General features: G+C 48.9%; 1 protein-coding gene across 1 annotated transcript in view; it reads right to left on the reverse strand.

Moving 5' to 3' along the window:
* Window positions 1-836: 836 nt before the first annotated feature.
* The window catches only part of LOC144509919 (arf-GAP with coiled-coil, ANK repeat and PH domain-containing protein 3-like), a 361,954-nt gene continuing 344,506 nt past the window's right edge, over window positions 837-18,284 (reverse strand). The window contains exon 25 of the mRNA XM_078238917.1: window positions 837-3,594. Coding sequence (XP_078095043.1) covers window positions 3,488-3,594 — 107 coding nt within the window. The 3' untranslated portion in view covers window positions 837-3,487. The remainder of the gene's footprint in view (window positions 3,595-18,284) is intronic.

Consider the following 18,284-nt stretch of genomic DNA (forward strand, 5'->3'; position numbering starts at 1 on the left):
AAGTTTATTAATTAATGTCACAAGTAGGCTTACATTAATACTGCAATGAAGTTACTGTGAAAATCTCCTAGTCGCCACACTCCAGTGCCTGTTTGGGTACACTGAGGGAGAATTTAGCATTGCCAATGCACCTAACCAGCACATCTTTCAGATTGTGGGAGGAAACCCTCGCAGACATGGGGAGAATGTGCAAATTCTGCTCAGGCAGTGACCCAAGCCAGGAATTGAACTCGGGTCCCTGGTGCTGAGAGGCAGAGGTGCACCTGGAGGAAACCCACGCAGATACGGGGAGAACATGCAGACTCCGCACAGACAGTGACCCAAGCCAGGAACCTAACCGAGGCAGCAGTGCTAACCACAGTGCCATTAATATTTTGGTTTAGTTAAGTTTCTTTTGATGTTTTGTTTTGTTTACAGTGCACAAACAGGGGCTGTCCCCCCTGTCATTCTTGTTTCATTTACTGATTTTTTTCCCTTTTCTTAAAAAAATAGTATAAAACCCAGCTCAAGTAGGTTCAGAAACTGGTCCGCAGATTTCAGACAGGGGTATAACAACTCAGTCTCACCACCACCTCCTGGTTAGAATGGTTGCACGTCGGACAGATGTGGTTTCTGCCCCAAACATCCAGAATTCGTCTGTTCCAGGCCTTCCCCAATCCTGGAATTCCGACTCATTTACTCAGTTACTAAGTGAAGGCCATTGTTTCAAAAGGAGAACTTCTAAATGTTTTAGTCGGAGAGAAAGAAGGCTCACCTACTGGTTGGGAACATAATTTGACAGTGGCAGTTGCAAGTTCAGGCACAATGTGATCACACAAAAAAAACAGCAATATTGAAACGTTTAACAACAAACAAATCAATTTTATTCTTAAAGAATATCTGTATAGAATCTCTATACATGCTGCATATGAAGCAGTTTTTTTTATACGTAGAATAACAGAATTTTATAGCACAGGAACAGGTCATTTGGCCCAATCGGTCTTTGCTGGTGTTTATGAGACTTTCATTAAAAATATACAAGGTTGATATATTACTTCCTGCTTCCTACATTATGTACAAGGTTGCATTTGAAAATGGCAAGCTCTGCAGACTATACCCGTATAATCTGCCCTTTAAATCTTGTTTTTATGATACAACAAAGCAAATACATAAAGTGGCCCGTCGCATGCTTCGGAAAAGTACTAGCCCCTTAAATACGAGTTTGTAATAAATAATATTTTATTAGAAAACTGTAAATGATCATTCCACTAAGAAAGTGCTGAGAACAATTTTGTTCATTTTCCCAGGCTGTCCCTCTCCTCCCTCCCCTTCTTCATTAAAACCCTCCTTTATTGCCCCTCCCTGAAGGATCATTCAGAACTGAAACGTTAATTCTGTTCCTCTCTCCACGGATGCTGCCAGACCTGCTGGGTTTATCCAACATTTTCTGTTTTTAGTCCATTCGCAACCCTCCTGAGACCTCCCGCCCAACTAGCCATTGGTGGTTTGCACTGCTGCCTCACAGCATCAGGGACCCAGGTTCAATTTCAGCCTTGGGTGACTATCTGTGTGGATTTTGCACATTCTCCCCATGTCTGCGTGGGTTTTCTCCAGGTGTTCTGGTTTCCTCCCACTGTCCAAAGATGTACAGATTAGGTGCCGCATATTGTCCCAGGATGTGTAGGTCTGGGAGATTAGCGGGGGAAATACGTGGGGTTACGGGGATAGGGTCTGGGTACGAATAAGAAAGGTGGGTCGGTACAGACTCGATGGGCCAAATGGCCTCCTTCTGTACTGTAGTGATTCTATGATGTTCAATGATTGCCCAGTCGTTGTTCACTCATGCAGGGGGAAACTTAAATGTTCTTGTCTGAAATAACCTCAGTGGGATTCACTGGAAAAGATGATCAGGAACAAGAGACCCCAACAACTCCCTCCTTTCTATTGTCGAGGTGCTGAGGCCTATTATAGATGCTACATTTAACCCATGTCAGCGCACTCATCACATATAAGGGGAGTTTGGAGGATTTCATCTTCAGACTTGTGAGTGTCAGTAATATCTTAAACTATCTAACGGGCAACGATTAATTGGGAATCTGCTCAACAAACCAGCTGATCTTTTATTATAGTGCCCGGGAGAAGGATGTCCTGGCATTGGGAAGAGCCGGGAGAGTAAATACCTCACCCAGGGTGAATGCAGCTGGAGGCAGCTTGATCTGTCAACTGAACAGCCTCAGCTTAAATCAATCCTGCGCAGAACGTTTAGGGATCACGCACTTTTACAAATATCACACAGTATTGCACAAGTGTTAATAAACATCACAAAATGAGGATTGAGACAAGTTCACTTGCACACATCAGCATTGTGACACATTGTTACTGACTCAAAACCTCGGTGTCCCACCTTGGATTGGGTTGCGAGTTGGGATGGTGCTTGGGAGAAATCACAGTTCTCTTAACATCCATAACACTGGATTACCCAAGTCACCTTAAATTAGAAAGAAGTTCTTCCAACATTCTCCCCTCTTCCCCTAACACTGCGGGCTCAACCCAGGATCTGGTTCAAACAGCTTGTGTATCTTAGCCACATCCTTTGCAGCTGAGCTCAGATGATGAGTTTCAGCAACAGCAAGATAACACGGACTAGCTGGACCCTTCCCTTACCAGAATCACCCCTCCAACCTCCTCCCCGACTCCCCGCCACTGCCCAGCAGGAGTATAGAATCCCTACAGTGCAGAAGGAGGCCATTCTGCCCATCAATCCTGCACCAACAACAATCCCACCCAGGCCCTATCCCACATATTTACCAGTACAGGCATGATGGACTGAATGGCCTTATTTTTCATGTATTAACAGCTCAGAATAAGGCCATTCAGTCCATTATGTCTTTCTGGCTTTCAGAAGGACCTCTTAGCCCCATTCCCCTGCCTGGTGACACAGTGGTTAGCACTGCTGCCTCACAGCGCCAGGGACTCAGATTCAATTCCGGCCTCGGGTGACTGTGCGGAGTTTGCATGTTCTCCCCGTGTCACGCAGTTTGATAGTGATGAGAAAGAGGAATCTTTTGCTCTCTCTAGCCCAGGGCAAAAGACAATAAACACCCTGGTAGAGATTGCCCAATTCAGCGTGAATTATTAATAAAAATATATCAGCAATCACTAAACCGGGGAACTTCCTTTGTGGCTCAGTCCTAAACAATGTATATTTCAATCGAGGTCAGGGGATGTAGGAGAAAGGTGAAGCTCACTTAAAAACATTTCTTTCAACTCACATTTTAAATCTGAAATCTACAACTTGCGTTGCTTCTGGTAAATAAATATCAGAATTGTCAAGTGTTCTGGGTCCCCAGCTGGAGCCCTGGGATTGATCCAAGCCACTCTGGTGTCCTCAAGGTCTCGCCGGCATTGATCGCACTTCCTCGCGGAGTGACCGTCACCATCAGCAGGCGAGCAACACACGGAGTCTCCAGGGAACCTGAGCACAGGCCTCAGGGGGAAACCTCTCCAGCTACCGGCAGGAGTGGCTGATGTAGAAACTTCTCCTGTTCAGTTTCTCAGGATTGTTGGACGCCATGTGGGAAAATTCCCTAAAAATGTCATGGTACGTTTCATCGCCTGCAAGAAGGAAAAGAAAAATGTACTTAGAGAGCAAAGATTTAGTTGGGATTGGAAGATGTTTTACAAGGCAATGGGGGTGGCGGCGGGGGGGGGGGGGGGGGGGGGGGTGGGGTGGGAGGGGGGTTAGGGTCACAATTGGTGTATCGTTTTAATGTCTCTTTATTGGCAGGACCCAGAGAGCCTACAGCATCGGGAATGGGAGGCTTGAGCTATTGGGCCTCACCTCAACTTGGAGGGCTCCAAGGAGATTCAATAAAGCTTTGTAAAATTTTGAAGGATTTTAATAGAGTGACTAGGAAAAGCTTTATTTTAAATGTAGTTAGCGATTAAGATCTGGTTTGCACCTATTGAAAGGATGGTGGAGGCAGATTCAGTTATGGCTTTTAAAAAAAACTTGGACAAGAACCTCAAAGGAGAAAAAAAATTGCAGGGCTACTGGGAACAGGTGGGAAAGTGGTACGAGCAGAATTGTTCTTGCATCGACACGCAGGGCTGAATGGCCTCCTGTGCTATAAGCACCCTATGATTCTGTGATTGCTTCCTCGAATTGGAGGGTCAGTAACAGGTGGTCATCTATTTAAAACTGTCACTCAGGGAATGAGGAGAGAGTTTACGAAAAACTGTGGGCGTTGTTGAAGCACGCAAGTTTTTACACTGGGGAATAGTTAGGCAGAGACGATAGAATCTCATCAGGGAGAAGTGAAGCAGAGGAAGATACACAGCCATGGAGGGATGGCAGTAATCTGGTTTCTCCATCAAAGAGCTTAGACCAGGCTTCTCCAACATAGGCTGGTCCAAGGGCCAGATGCAGCCCATGAAGCCTTTCTATGAGGCCGCCAGAGCCACGGTTCAAAATGCCAGTAACAGGCAAATTGGAATGGAAGATTCTGGAAGGAAAAGCTCTTCCAATCACTAGTGAGCCTCTCAGCAGAAAATATGGGAGAGAAACAATCAGTGATTGGAGGGGCAGCAAACACCAATGGTGGTGAGTTCAGAGAGCCAGGGACCAGGCCCCTGGGGACAGAGAGTGAGGGAACAGACTCCAGGGGACAGAGAGCCAGGGAACAAACCCCTGGGAACAGAAAGCCAGGGAACAGGCCTCTGGGGATAGAGAGTCAGGGAACCAGGGGACAGAGAGCCAGGGAACAGGCCCCAGGGAACAAGCCTCTGGGGTCAGAGAGCCAGGGAACAGGCCCCAGGGGACAGAGAGCCAGGGAACAGGCACCAGGGAACAGACCCCTGGGAACAGAGGGCCAGGGAAGCGGCCCCTGGGAACAGAGAGCCAGGGAACAGGCCTCTGGAAATGGAGAGCCAGGGAACAGGCCCCAGGGAACAGAGAGGGAGGGAACAGGCCCCTGGGGACAGAGAGCCAGGGAACAGACCCCTGGGGACAGGGAACGTACCCCTGGGGACAGAGAGCCAGGGAACAGACCCCAGGGAACAGAGAGCCAGGGAACAGGCCCCTGGGAACAGAGAGCCAGGGAACAGAGCGCGAGGGAACAGGCCCCTGGGAACAGACCCCTGCAGACAGAGAGCCCAGGAACAGGCCCCTGGGGACAGAGAGTCAGGGAATAGGCCTCTGGGAAGAGGCCCCTGGGAACAGGCTCTGGGGAACAGAGAGCCAGGGAACAGGCCCCTGGGGAACAGAGAGCCAGGGAACAGGCCCCTGGGAACAGAGAGCCAGGTCAAGGAGAGGCTGGCTGAGAGGTCTGGGAGTGAAATGCTGTGGAGCCCCAAGTCTGGGGAAGAGTGAGGGGAGAGGCTGATTGCCACGTGTGAGTGGTTGAGAGTGAGTATGTGTGTGTGTGTGTGTCAGCAGGGGTGGGGCGGGGGTGGTCGTGTAAGAGAATATGCGTGGGAATGAGAGAGAATGTATCTGTGAGCAAGTGAGAAATGAATATGTGGAAATCAGAGAGAGAGATAGTGTGTCTGCGTGTGTGGGAGAGCGAGTGTTGGTGTTGTTAACCTGGTGTTGTTAAAACTCTTACTGGGAGAGCAAGACACAGAGAGAGATTGAATGTGAGAGCGAGAGAGTCTGTTTGTGTGCATGGGAGTGAGAGAGAGAGAATGAGGGTGAAAGTGTGTTTATGAGAGTGAGTGAGAGAGAGTGAATGTGTGTGGGAGGGGAGGGAGTGAGTGAGTGTGGGAGGGGAGTGAGTGAGTGTGTGGGAGGGGAGTGAGTGTGTGTGGGAGGGGAGTGAGTGAGTGTGTGTGGGAGGGGAGTGAGTGAATGTGTGTGGGAGGGGAGTGAGTGAGTGTGTGTGGGAGGGGAGTGAGTGAGTGAGTGTGGGAGGGGAGTGAGTGAGTGTGTGTGGGAGGGGAGTGAGTGAGTGTGTGTGGGAGGGGAGTGAGTGAGTGTGTGTGGGAGGGGAGTGAGTGAGTGTGTGGAGGGGAGTGAGTGAGTGTGTGTGGGAGGGGAGTGAGTGAGTGAGTGTGGGAGGGGAGTGAGTGAATGTGTGTGGGAGGGGAGTGAGTGTGTGGGAGGGGAGTGAGTGAGTGTGGGAGGGGAGAGAGTGAATGTGGGAGGGGAGTGAGTGAGTGAGTGTGGGAGGGGAGTGAGTGAGTGTGGGAGGGGAGAGAGTGAGTGTGGGAGGGGAGAGAGTGAGTGTGGGAGGGGAGTGAGTGAGTGTGTGTGGGAGGGGAGTGAGTGAGTGTGTGTGGGAGGGGAGTGAGTGAGTGAGAGTGGAAGGGGAGTGAGTGAGTGTGGGAGGGGAGTGAGTGAGTGTGGGAGGGGAGTGAGTGTGGGAGGGGAGTGAGTGTGTGTGGGAGGGGAGTGAGTGAGTGTGTGTAGGAGGGGAGTGAGTGAGTGTGGGAGGGGAGTGAGTGAGTGTGTGTGGGAGGGGAGTGAGTGAGTGTGGGAGGGGAGTGAGTGAGTGTGGGAGGGGAGTGAGTGAGTGTGGGAGGGGAGTGAGTGTGTGTGGGAGGGGAATGAGTGAGTGTGTGTAGGAGGGGAGTGAGTGAGTGTGGGAGGGGAGTGAGTGAGTGTGTGTGGGAGGGGAGTGAGTGAGTGTGGGAGGGGAGTGAGTGTGTGTGGGAGGGGAGTGAGTGAGTGAGTGTGGGAGGGGAGTGAGTGAGTGTGGGAGGGGAGTGAGTGAGTGTGGGAGGGGAGTGAGTGAGTGTGAGAGGGGAGTGAGTGTGTGTGTGTGGGAGGGGAGTGAGTGAGTGAGTGTGGGAGGGGAGTGAGTGAGTGTGGGAGGGGAGTGAGTGAGTGTGGGAGGGGAGTGAGTGAGTGTGAGAGGGGAGTGAGTGTGTGTGGGAGGGGAGTGAGTGAGTGTGTGTAGGAGGGGAGTGAGTGAGTGTGGGAGGGGAGTGAGTGTGTGTGGGAGGGGAGTGAGTGAGTGTGTGTAGGAGGGGAGTGAGTGAGTGTGGGAGGGGAGTGAGTGAGTGTGGGAGGGGAGTGAGTGAGTGTGTGTGGGAGGGGAGTGAGTGAGTGTGGGAGGGGAGTGAGTGTGTGTGGGAGGGGAGTGAGTGTGTGTGGGAGGGGAGTGAGTGAGTGTGTGTAGGAGGGGAGTGAGTGAGTGTGGGAGGGGAGTGAGTGAGTGTGGGAGGGGAGTGAGTGAGTGTGGGAGGGGAGTGAGTGTGTGTGGGAGGGGAGTGAGTGAGTGTGTGTGGGAGGGGAGTGAGTGAGTGTGGGAGGGGAGTGAGTGAGTGTGGGAGGGGAGTGAGTGAGTGTGGGAGGGGAGTGAGTGAGTGTGTGTGGGAGGGGAGTGAGTGAGTGTGTGTGGGAGGGGAGTGAGTGAGTGAGTGTGGGAGGGGAGTGAGTGAGTGTGGGAGGGGAGTGAGTGTGTGTGGGAGGGGAGTGAGTGAGTGTGTGTGGGAGGGGAGTGAGTGAGTGTGTGTAGGAGGGGAGTGAGTGAGTGTGGGAGGGGAGTGAGTGAGTGTGGGAGGGGAGTGAGTGTGTGTGGGAGGGGAGTGAGTGAGTGTGTGTAGGAGGGGAGTGAGTGAGTGTGGGAGGGGAGTGAGTGTGTGTGGGAGGGGAGTGAGTGAGTGTGGGAGGGGAGTGAGTGTGTGTGGGAGGGGAGTGAGTGTGTGTGGGAGGGGAGTGAGTGAGTGTGATTGTGTCTGCTGGCTCAGGTTTCTCATTTGCTCTCACCACAACAAACCAACCCATACACAAACCCGCTCACAGTGGGTGAGAGTGAGCGAGTGAGCATGCTGAGACTGGGAGTGAGCGAGACACATGCACTGACCCTCTCACACTCTGCTCTCTTTAACAACCTATTGCTATGACATTGCTTTATTTTTACTCAGCAATTGTTTATTTTCTTAATACCTCAACCTTTTTTTTGAGTTTCAGTTTAATGATGTACCGAAATTTGCTCGTTGGCCCCTTGAGGGAGGAAAATATGGAAATGTGCTCCCCCCACCCCCCAGTGAAAAGATTGGATAGGCCTGGCCGAGACAGGAGAGGTTTTTTGAATAGCTGCCTCTGTGCTGTAAACACTGCCTGCGCTGCCTGTAATCAATGATCTTTTCTATTCAATGAAGAAAAGCTGCCCTTGGTTTTATTCCTCATTCTCTCCTCCAGAGCCACTCGGTACCAAAAATGAAGGAAAGTTCTAGAGCCACTGGATATGAAGAGAGAGAGAAGGTTCTAGAGCCACTAGATACCAAAATGAAGGGAGGTTCTAGAGCCACTGGATATGAAGAGAGAGAAGGTTCTCGAGCCACGAGATACCAAAACGAAGGAATGTTCTAGATCCACTGGATATGAAGAGAGAGAAGGTTCTCGAGCCACGAGATACCAAAACGAAGGAATGTTCTAGATCCACTGGATATTAAGAGAGAAGGTTCTAGAGCCACTGGATACCAGGTGAGGGAAAGTTCCAGGGCCACTGGATACCAAACCGAGGGATGGTTCCAAAGCCATTGGATATTAAGAGGAGGCAAGGTTCCAGAGGTCAGAAGAGAAAATGCTGGAAAATCTCAGCCGGTCTGGCAGCATCTGTAAGGAGAGAAAAGAGCTGACGTTTCGAGTCCAGATGACCCTTTGTCAAAGCTAAAAGGCGTAGGAAGTGGGAGATATTTATACTGTAGGGTGAGGGAATGAAAGATGAGTCATTGCCACAAAAACAAGCAGAAAGGCTGTTAATGGCAGCCCATAGAGAGAATAGAAGGTGAGAATGGCTGAATGGCAGAGAAGCTGAAATCAGAGGGTAAGCTGTGACAGATGAAGATGCGGGGGGAGATGGGTGGGAGAGAGGGAAAAAAGGGGAAAAGGGAACCAAAGGAGGAGAAAAGGTAAGAAAAGGGGGGAATAAAAATAAAGAAAGACAGTAAAGAAATAAAAGGTAGAGAACAGTTAGAAATTGAGGCTAATTCCTACATGTTGCCCAGAATGAGAACTGTTAACCCAGCACGGTTATCTTAAGATCATTCTCTTAGTTTGTTAACTCATGTTTCTGGTATGAACTCTATTCGAAGAAATGCAGGAACTGCTTTGTTTTCTCACATGCTGCACCTGTGTAATTGTGCTGATAGAGCAGCAGGGGGCAGCATTTACTCACTATGCTGATCCAGACAGAACAGAGACATTCAGCATCCTTTCAGCTTTAACCCAACATTTAAGAGAAATTTAACACAAGTGGCAAATAGGATGCCTCCCACTGCCTCAAGTGTTACATGGCTCATGAGACCAGAAGGTTGACTCTGGGGTAAGAGGAAAGGAAAGGTAAGTTTATTTCAAACTCTATTTACATACTCATGTTTTAATCAATTTGTTTCTTAAGTTAGTTGTTATAATTGGCCTCAATGCCTCTGGCAAAGAACCATAGAATCTATGGCACAGAGACAGGCCCTTTGGCCCAAACAGGTCCATGCCGACCAAAAGGCCCATCGAAGCTAAACCCATTTGCCTGCATTTGGCCCATATCCCTCCAACCCTTCCCTTCTGCTGTCATCATCTAGTCGCCCCAGCTGGGTTGTGATGCATATGCAGGCCGATTGGTTCGTGGACACTCTAATCTAACGTGCCAGGTGGGAGCTGTATGAGGTCAGGTGAAACACCAATTTTATACCCTGCCCAATACTGACTTGTATGGGTCAGACTGATGTAACACCAGTCCCAGTTTCTCAATGGGTGGTGAGGTTAAGGTTAGATTATAATTGCCCCCCCCCCCCCCCCAACCCCACATCCAAACTCACACAGGAAGAATGGACACTTTAGCAGCTGCATCGCCAAGACCTTAAAGGAGAGAGGGTGGGGACAGAAACAGATTTTACAGTTGCCAGGAGTGAAAAGACTGGAGTGAGCCTCGTGCTGCCAGGAGCTGATGTGGGTTGAGGCTGCGTCTGTCTGATGGTAAAACCTACTGCCAAAGCCAGCCTCTCCTAACATTGCTGGGCTCAGCTTCCCAATGGTGGCATCAACACTCACGGTCACACAGGAATATTTCAGAGAAATTTGGGTGAGAGAAGAAGGAAGCCGTGTTTGAGCTGATCCTTTGATTTTGATTTGGTCCTGTCAGAGTTTGATTCCTTGTGAAATCATTGAGTGGTTTTGTATCTGATTCAAACAGGATTCTGTTGATACAGACAGTATTACACTATACAGAGATGATGTGGAGATGCCAGCATGGGACTGGGGTGGGGCGCAGTAAGAAGTCTCTCCACACCAGGTTAAAGTCCAACAGGTTTATTTGGAATCACGAGCTTTCGGAGCGCTGCGTGAAGGAGCAGCACTCCGAAAGCTCGTGATCCCAAATAAACCTGTTGGATTTTAACCTGGTGTTCTGAGACTTCTTACTATACAGATAGTGTAACCTGGTTTAAATCATAAACAACCCCATCTGAATTGTCCAAATTCTTCCCCTTTCGGTTAAAAGCAAAGTACTGCGGATGCTGGAATCTGAAACAGAAACAGAAAATGCTGGAAAATCTCAGCAGGTCTGGCAGCATCTGTGGAGAGAGAATAGAGCCAACGTTTCGAGTCTGGATGACCCTAACTTTAATGTTGGTGGGAGAGGAGATTGGTTGAGTGGTCATGGTGAGAGGTTCAGACTAATGTTCCGGGCATACGGGTTCAAATCACACCATGGGAGCTGGTGGGATTTAAATTCAGCCTGGAACTCTCTTCCTCAAAGGCAGGGGAAGCAGATTCTTTGAATACTTTTAAGGCACAGCTAGATTAACAAGGTTATTGGCAGGCAGCAATGTGGGGTTGAGGTTGAATGTGGGGTTCAGCCATGATCCTGTTGAATGGCAGAGCAGGTTCAAGGGGCCGAGTGGCCTACTCCTAATTCCTAATGTTGGTAGATGGACAATTTAGGGACTGTCAGCCTGTGAATAGTTTGAGTAACCCGATTCCACTGATGGCCCAATGGGTGAATGTCTGGAACGAAACCAGATAATACTGGGAAATCTCAGCAGGTCTGACGGCATCTGTGGAGAGAGAATAGAGCCAACGTTTGGAGTCAGGATAACCCTTCATCAGAGTTCATGGAAATGTCTGCTGTGACTGTGGGTTAAAGGGATCATCAAGATCTCAGATGGGCATTTGCCAAGACAGTGACCATCCCCCTGACCAAGGAGGGGGGGGGGGGGATATCGAAGCAAATTACCATTCGGTCACTCCCTGCTGGTAGGTACATAATTGTCTGGTAGGCAAGGGTAGAACCAAGTCTGTTCAAACCTAGCATGTAGAGTTATAAATGGATAGCCAGATTGGCAAAGCACTGGGCAGATGGAGAACATGAACCATGTCCGGCAGCAAAGGATGGGGTTATTAGGAGATAGTAGATGTGAGGGAATTCAGATCGGAGATTAGGTACTTGGTGGCTGGCACAGACATAATGGGCCGAAGGGCCTCTTTTTGTGCTGTAAAGCTCTCTGAGATCAGGCAGGGTCTGAATGATTCGGGGTCCTGGGATCAAACTGAAACAAACTGCAGAAAACAGGCTAGAATCAATCAGCCCTTAAATCATTGATAGATTCCAGATATTAACAGCATTATTTTAATTACAGCTTAACATCTCTGTCTATTGTTAAGGCACCTGCTAACACAATTACACTGGGCTACACATATATTATGCGATGTGAAGATTTTACCAGTTTAACAGATCAAGAACTTCATTTCATTCTTGCTCCCTTGTTTAAATAGATTTTATTTTCCACAAACTTCTTAGTTAGTCATCACTTTCCATTTCTCTTTTACATTTTTTCCCCTTCAATGTCTTCAGCAACTCTCTCCCTTGAATGAGAGGTGACCTGGAAGCAGGCTGAACACTTCCACACACCCTCTGCCCTCCAGCTCAGTAACACAGTGAAACTGGGCTCAGTTCCAACTACCCATCTTGTGAGCTCAGCCAAGCATTGCAGCCAGCGAAACAGATCAAAGCGGGCGTGAGTCCTGTGTCAAAGTTGACCTCTCGTCTCCATGGCTACCGTCACCTATGATGCCTTTGTTCAGTTAACAGCAAGCGGATTTCCCAGTGGATTTGATGAAGATCCTTACTCCCCCACTTACTAATCCCCTACAGGAGAAATATGTCAGGTGAACATGTTTTAAACAAGTCTCCTTGCACTGAGATTCTTGTTTTGCAATAAGAAGTCAATCCATAAACCGCTTGGAAAATAGGTTGTGGGAGGGGAGAATTTTTAGTCTGGAATGGTTTCATTTTGATTTACATTCTCGTGTCACTGGGGCTGGCTGAGCATATGGTGCGATCCAGTGTAAATCCTGAAAATGATGGCGAATGCGTGGTGTCTACTTGAGAAAGAAAGGTTAATGTATGAGGTGTAACCCTTCAGCAGATCTGGCACAGTCAGAGGAAGATCCTTCTATTGCGCTGACAAAGCCTAGTCAAGGTTCACTGCACCCAAACCAAGATTCAACACCCCATCTCTAACTCTCATTCATTCCCAGTAACCCCTTATCCACCTCCGTCTCTCTCATACACTATAGGCTTTTCAAACTCAGGCTTGAATTGTTACATTCCTGATTTATCAAGTCGTCTCTCCTATTCTGTTTGCCCTCGGCGCTGTACTGCATCGCAAACATTCGCTCCTGAATATCTCAATGAAAAAGGGTCTTCTTCAACTTTCCCTACAACAGTTGGGGTGGCGAATCTGAAAGACTGAATCATCTTTCTGACGGATCCGCTCTGGCTCTCTTACACTTTTTGTTCCTGTCTCAGATTTCTTTTAAATTTAGTTTTTAAAGTTTATTTATTAGTGTCACAAGTAGGCTTACATTAACACTGCAATGAGGTTATTGTGAAAATCCCCTAGTCGCCATCTGTTCGGGTACACTGAGGGCGAATCTAGCACGGTCAATGCATTTAATGGGCACGTCTTTTGGACTGTGAGAGGAAACCGGAGCACCCGGAGGAAACCCACGCAGACACGGGGAGAACATGCAGACTCTGCACTGACAGTGACCCAAGCCAGGAATCGAACCCAGGTCCCTGGCGCTGTGAAGCAGCGTTGCTAACCACTGTGTGGCTCTTTTCAGAGAGTTAGAATATGCGCAATGGACAGAGTGGCCTTCAGGTACTGTAAAGTTCAATGAGTCTGTAGCGTACAGGATTGATGTGGTTTCAATGCTTCGACACCTGAGACAACCGTGATCAAGCATTCAATCCAAGCCCACAGTGATTGATTATCGAGTTCCGTTAACTCTCCATGTCCACCAGCTTTGGGAGGTGGAAACTGGGAGGATGCAGGCACTCCATCAGTTTCACACTGTGATAATGTGCTTTAGGTTGGCATTCGTTACAAAATCTGATTAGTCCCAGAAACTATGGAGCCACAGAGAGGCTGGGCTTTGTGACGCATTTCAAATGGAAGAAAATCGATTGGGATAAAAGCAAATTACTGCGGATGCTGGAATCTGAAACAAAAACCGAAAATGCTGGAAAATCTCAGCAGGTCTGACAGCATCTGTGGAGGAAGAATAGAGCCAACGTTTCGAGTCTGGGTGACCCTTTGTCAGCAACAACTCAATGTTGGCTCTATTCTTCCTCCACAGATGCTGTAAGACCTGCTGAGATTTTCCTCCATTTTCTAAAATCAATTGGGATATGGAATGAGTTAAAGCAGTCACAGCAAATGTGAATTCAGATCACTGAGGGAGGCAATTTACATATAGATTTATATATGGACATATAATTTATATACTTTCAAGGTCACAGCATCTCTTCTCCATCCTGGAGATTCTTTACTCACTTCCAGCAGCTTTGGTTAGCGACTGCTCCCTCTCCAATTCCCAACTGGATTCTCCTCATGTTGTTCCTATTCGGCTCCCTCCCTTCCTTCTGGACCTATGTCTGGCCAATAACTTTGGGAATGTCTGTGTATCTAACCTCTGTCTGTGATCATGTTTGCACAATGTACAGCACCTTGAATATCTGTCCAGTGTTTCGAGCTATCAATAGGCCAATGTCTATCAGCTGCACCTTTGTAGATTTGAACTCTCGGCCTCTGCAGCTTCTTTGACAGGGAGCTGAAAGGGCCATCTGCATGACGGCATAAATCCTAGTGCGAGTTAAAGCTCTTCAAGCTAAAGAGTCAGAGAGTCATACAGCACAGAAAGAGGCCCTTCAGCCCATTGTGTCTGTACTGGCCATCAAACACGGTGGCACAGTGGTTAGCACTGCTGGCTCACAGCACCAGGGACCCGGGTTCGATTCCCGACTTGGGTCACTGTCTGTGCGGAGTCTGCATGTTCGCCCTGTGTCTGCGTGGGTTTCCTCCGGGTGCTCCAGTTTCCTCCCACAGTCGGAAAGACATGCTGGTTAGGTGCACTGACTATGCTAAATTCTCCCTCAGTGTACCCGAACAGGCGCCGGAGTATGGCGACCAGGGGAATTTCACAGTAACTTCATTGCAGTGTCAATATAAGCCTACTTGTGACAATAATAAATAAACTTTAAAAAATACCCATCTATTCTAATCCCATTTTCCAGCACTGGGTCCGTAGCCTTGTACGCTACGGCATTTCAAGTGCTCATCTAAATGCTTCTTAAATGTTGTGAGGATTCCCACTTCTACCATCCTTTCAGGCAGTGAGTTTCAGATTCCCACCACCCTCTGGGTGAAGACGTTTTTTCTCAAATCCCCTCTAAATCTCCTGCCCCTTACCTTAAATCTACGCCCCCTGGTTATCGGCAGCTCAATTTCAATACATTTTTTAAAATGCCATATACAATAGCTGGGTGTTATTTTTTAAAACGGGAAGATTCTGCATTTTAAATGATTTGAAGAGACTTACTGCACTTGGTCTCCGGAGCTGGGACAGGAGGCAAGCTGTGTCTCACATCACTCCTGGCCGGGGGTGGTGACACAGCTTGTTACTGTATAGGTGCCTGATACAGACACCTGTTGATTTGGGTTCAAATGTGTTGGTACCAAGCTTTGTCAGGTCTGTGGATGTGCAGCTTGGTCGAACCCCCTCCACCTCCCCCCATGTATTTTCACACACCCCAGCTTGTGAAATTGGATTGGAGTCAAAGCTGTGAGAATTCAGCAGGTTTAGCAGCACCTGCAGAGAGAGGCAGAGTTAATGTTTCCAGGTCTGTATACAGAAGAGTCAGTTACATTGGACTGGAAACTTTCACTCTCCTTTCTCCCTCCACAGATGCTGCCAGACCTGGTGAGTTTTTTCTCCCCCCAGCATCTTCTGTTATTTTAGATTTCCAGCATCCACCCCCAGTCTTAGAGCTGAATTGAAGCTTTTTTGCAAAGTCAGTCGGTTAGGCAGCACCGCCCCCCCCCCCCCCCCCCCCCACTCCCCGGAATTCAGCCCATTGTGTGCTGCAGGAACGGGTGGTGTGTTGAGAATTGCCAACACATCTTGCGGGAGTTTTACCGATTCGGGGCTGGTGAGGCTCGCAGAACGGAATTCTTCGTTGGCCTCGGGCGGGATTTTACGAGCCTCGCCCGAGCGAGGTTGCAAAATCCTGTGTTGGATGACTGAGGAGCTGGGTGTTGTTGGTGATTGAATAGATCACAAACACAGGAGTTCGCTCACCGTGAGAGAACAGTTTTTTGGGGGGGGGTAAGGGGGAGATGGGCAATAAAGTTACTGGCTTAGCCAGCAGGAATTAAAATGAAAACTTGCTCAGTACATGGCACCTTTCACCTCAGGATATCCCTCAGTGCTTTGGAAATACTTTGAAAGTGTCCTCACTTTCATACAGCAGGACATCTGGCAGCCAATGTGCGCACAGGAAGATTCCACAAACTACCACGCAACAACGACCCGCTCGTTCATTGAATGTTGATTGAGGAATTTTCACCCAGTACACCGGGGATAACTCCCCTCTTCAGGAAGAAAAGCACCATGGGGATCTTTTATATCCATCTTTCAGAGCTTCAATTTAACATCTAGAACCAGAGATTTGTTTGCACTTTGCAGGACCCCCCCCCCCACCTCACCTCCCCCCCCCTCCCCCGCTCACTGTGCCAGGAGGGTGACTCTGTATCTGATCAAACCCCTGGACTGGGGTTTGAACCCACAACTCCTGACTCAGGGAGTAAAGAGGAAAGTGGTCAGGGAGGAGAATTCTGCCCCTGTCAGCAGTGAATGTTGCTGATGGCCCCAAAGAGAGAGGGTGGGGAGAACTGGGGAGGGGGATGGAGAGGATTGGGAAGGAGAGTGGGGAGGATTGGAAGGGGGGGAGGATTGGTGAGGGTGGGAGGGGGAGGATTGGGGGAGGATGGGGGAGGATGGGAGGGGGAGGATTGGGGAGGGAGTGGGGAGGATTGGAAGGGGGGGAAGGATTGGGAAGGAGGGGAGGATTGGGAAGGAGAGTGGGGAGGATTGGAAGGGGGGGGAAGGATTGGGAAGGAGGGGAGGATTGGGAAGGAGAGTTGGGAGGATTGGAAGGGGGGGAGGATTGGGGAGGGTGGGAGGGGGGGGATTGGGGAGGGAGTGGGGAGGATTGGGAAAGGGGATGGGGGGAGGATTGGGGAGGGGGTGGATTAGGGGAAGATGGGGCTGAATTATCCATTGTAGCCGGACAGTAACTGGAAGTTGCCATTCTGGTGAAACGTGCACACATCGGTAGAGAGAGCAAATGTGGAGTGAGTGAGTGAGCTGGAAGAAGGCAGCGGAGAGCATCGATTGAGGTTAGGAGTTCAAACCGAATTTATTAACAGTTTCTCAAAAGACATTAAGAAAGCAGACACAAGGCAACAGTCAAAAGTGTAAATTGTACAAAGATATTCAGCTGCAGAGTGCATCAGTCTGAGTACAACATTCAGTACAGACAAAGAGTAAGATAGCACAGCCTTGTGGCAAAGCAGGCAGTGAGAGGGTTAAAAGTTGCTTAGCGTATTTACAGCTGTACAGCAAGACTCCATTCTACAGCATTTCTACAGAACTTTTCACTATTACTTTAGTTAAACTGCAGGTTCGTACCATCTACGATATCTAACATACACATAAGTAGCTTTTGTGTTTTTGCCAATTCATCTTTTGGCATTAACTTCCAACAAACCCCCCTCCCCCCATTCCCCACTGTGTCTCCTCCCCTGAAAGGCACTGAGCCCAGTGCTACAGGATGTTGGCTGTCTCCCAAGCCCTTCACCCATTGCTAGAGTGTGGGGTACCTGTCAGGGTGGCTGACCGGGGAGTACGATTGCTCAGTCCATCCCGTGGGGTGTTCCCCGCAAGACTGACTGGAGACTGATCAAGGAGGGGAGAACTCTTTCTCTCAACCCCCACCCCCCCCCCTCCAACCCAACAACTGAGGGTCAATTCTAACACACCCACCAGCTGAAAGGAACGGACTCCGCACTTCCCACTGTGAAAGGCTCCTTGTTACAAAACGGAGCCACAAAGGAAGGAGAATCCGCCCAGAATTTCAATCCAAACTTTCATTCTGTTATTTCAGCCCATCTGTCTATTGTTACCTAGATTCAGTGTACATCTTGTGTCCTTCTCCAGTCTTTGGCAGGAAGTAACAGTTTCATTGTACAGCAGAGTGTTCAAGTTAAGGGATTTTAGAATACATCAATTTTCCTTCTAAAAACAGCACATTCAAATCTTGTATCAGTAAGCCCGTTCCCAGGATGTTGTGTAGTGGTTGGTTCTGGTGTGGAGGGAAAAGTGGCGTTTAATTCCACGTTAGGCCTTTTCAAACAAAAAAAAAACTGGTTTCCAAAATGGCAGTCTGAAAGAATCTGTCTGGGTGTGTCGCCTATAGTCACCCTGATCCCTCCAGGAAGTCATAGAATCCCTACAGCCATTCGGCCCATTGAGTCTGCACTGACCACAATCCCACCCAGACCTTATTCCCATAACCCCTCATATTTACGCTGCTAATCCCCCGACACTAGGGTCAATTTATCATGGCCAATGCACCTAACGCGCACATCTTTGGAGTGTGGGAGGAAACCGGAGCACCCGGAGGAAACCCACGCAGACACGGGGAGAATGTGCAAACTCCACACAGACAGTGACCCGAGCCTGGAATTGAACCCGGGTCCCTGGCAATGTGAGGCAGCAGTGATAACCACTGTGCCACCGTGCCACCCTACAGACTGGCACAGACTGGATTTGCAGCATGTTTGACAAATGATCCCTCACTTATGGGGGGGATCTGGGTTCAAGTCAGAGTCCAGACTATGAAGATGAGAGTCTTTGACTGCACAGGTTCTACATGAAAGAATGTGAACAGATCCAGAGAACTTGCCCATACTATTCATTCATTTACAGACCGCTTGGGCTTAGTAGCAGAGCAGAT

This window comes from Mustelus asterias, chromosome 22, assembly GCF_964213995.1.
Source record: "Mustelus asterias chromosome 22, sMusAst1.hap1.1, whole genome shotgun sequence".
Classification (NCBI taxonomy): Eukaryota; Metazoa; Chordata; class Chondrichthyes; order Carcharhiniformes; family Triakidae; genus Mustelus; species Mustelus asterias.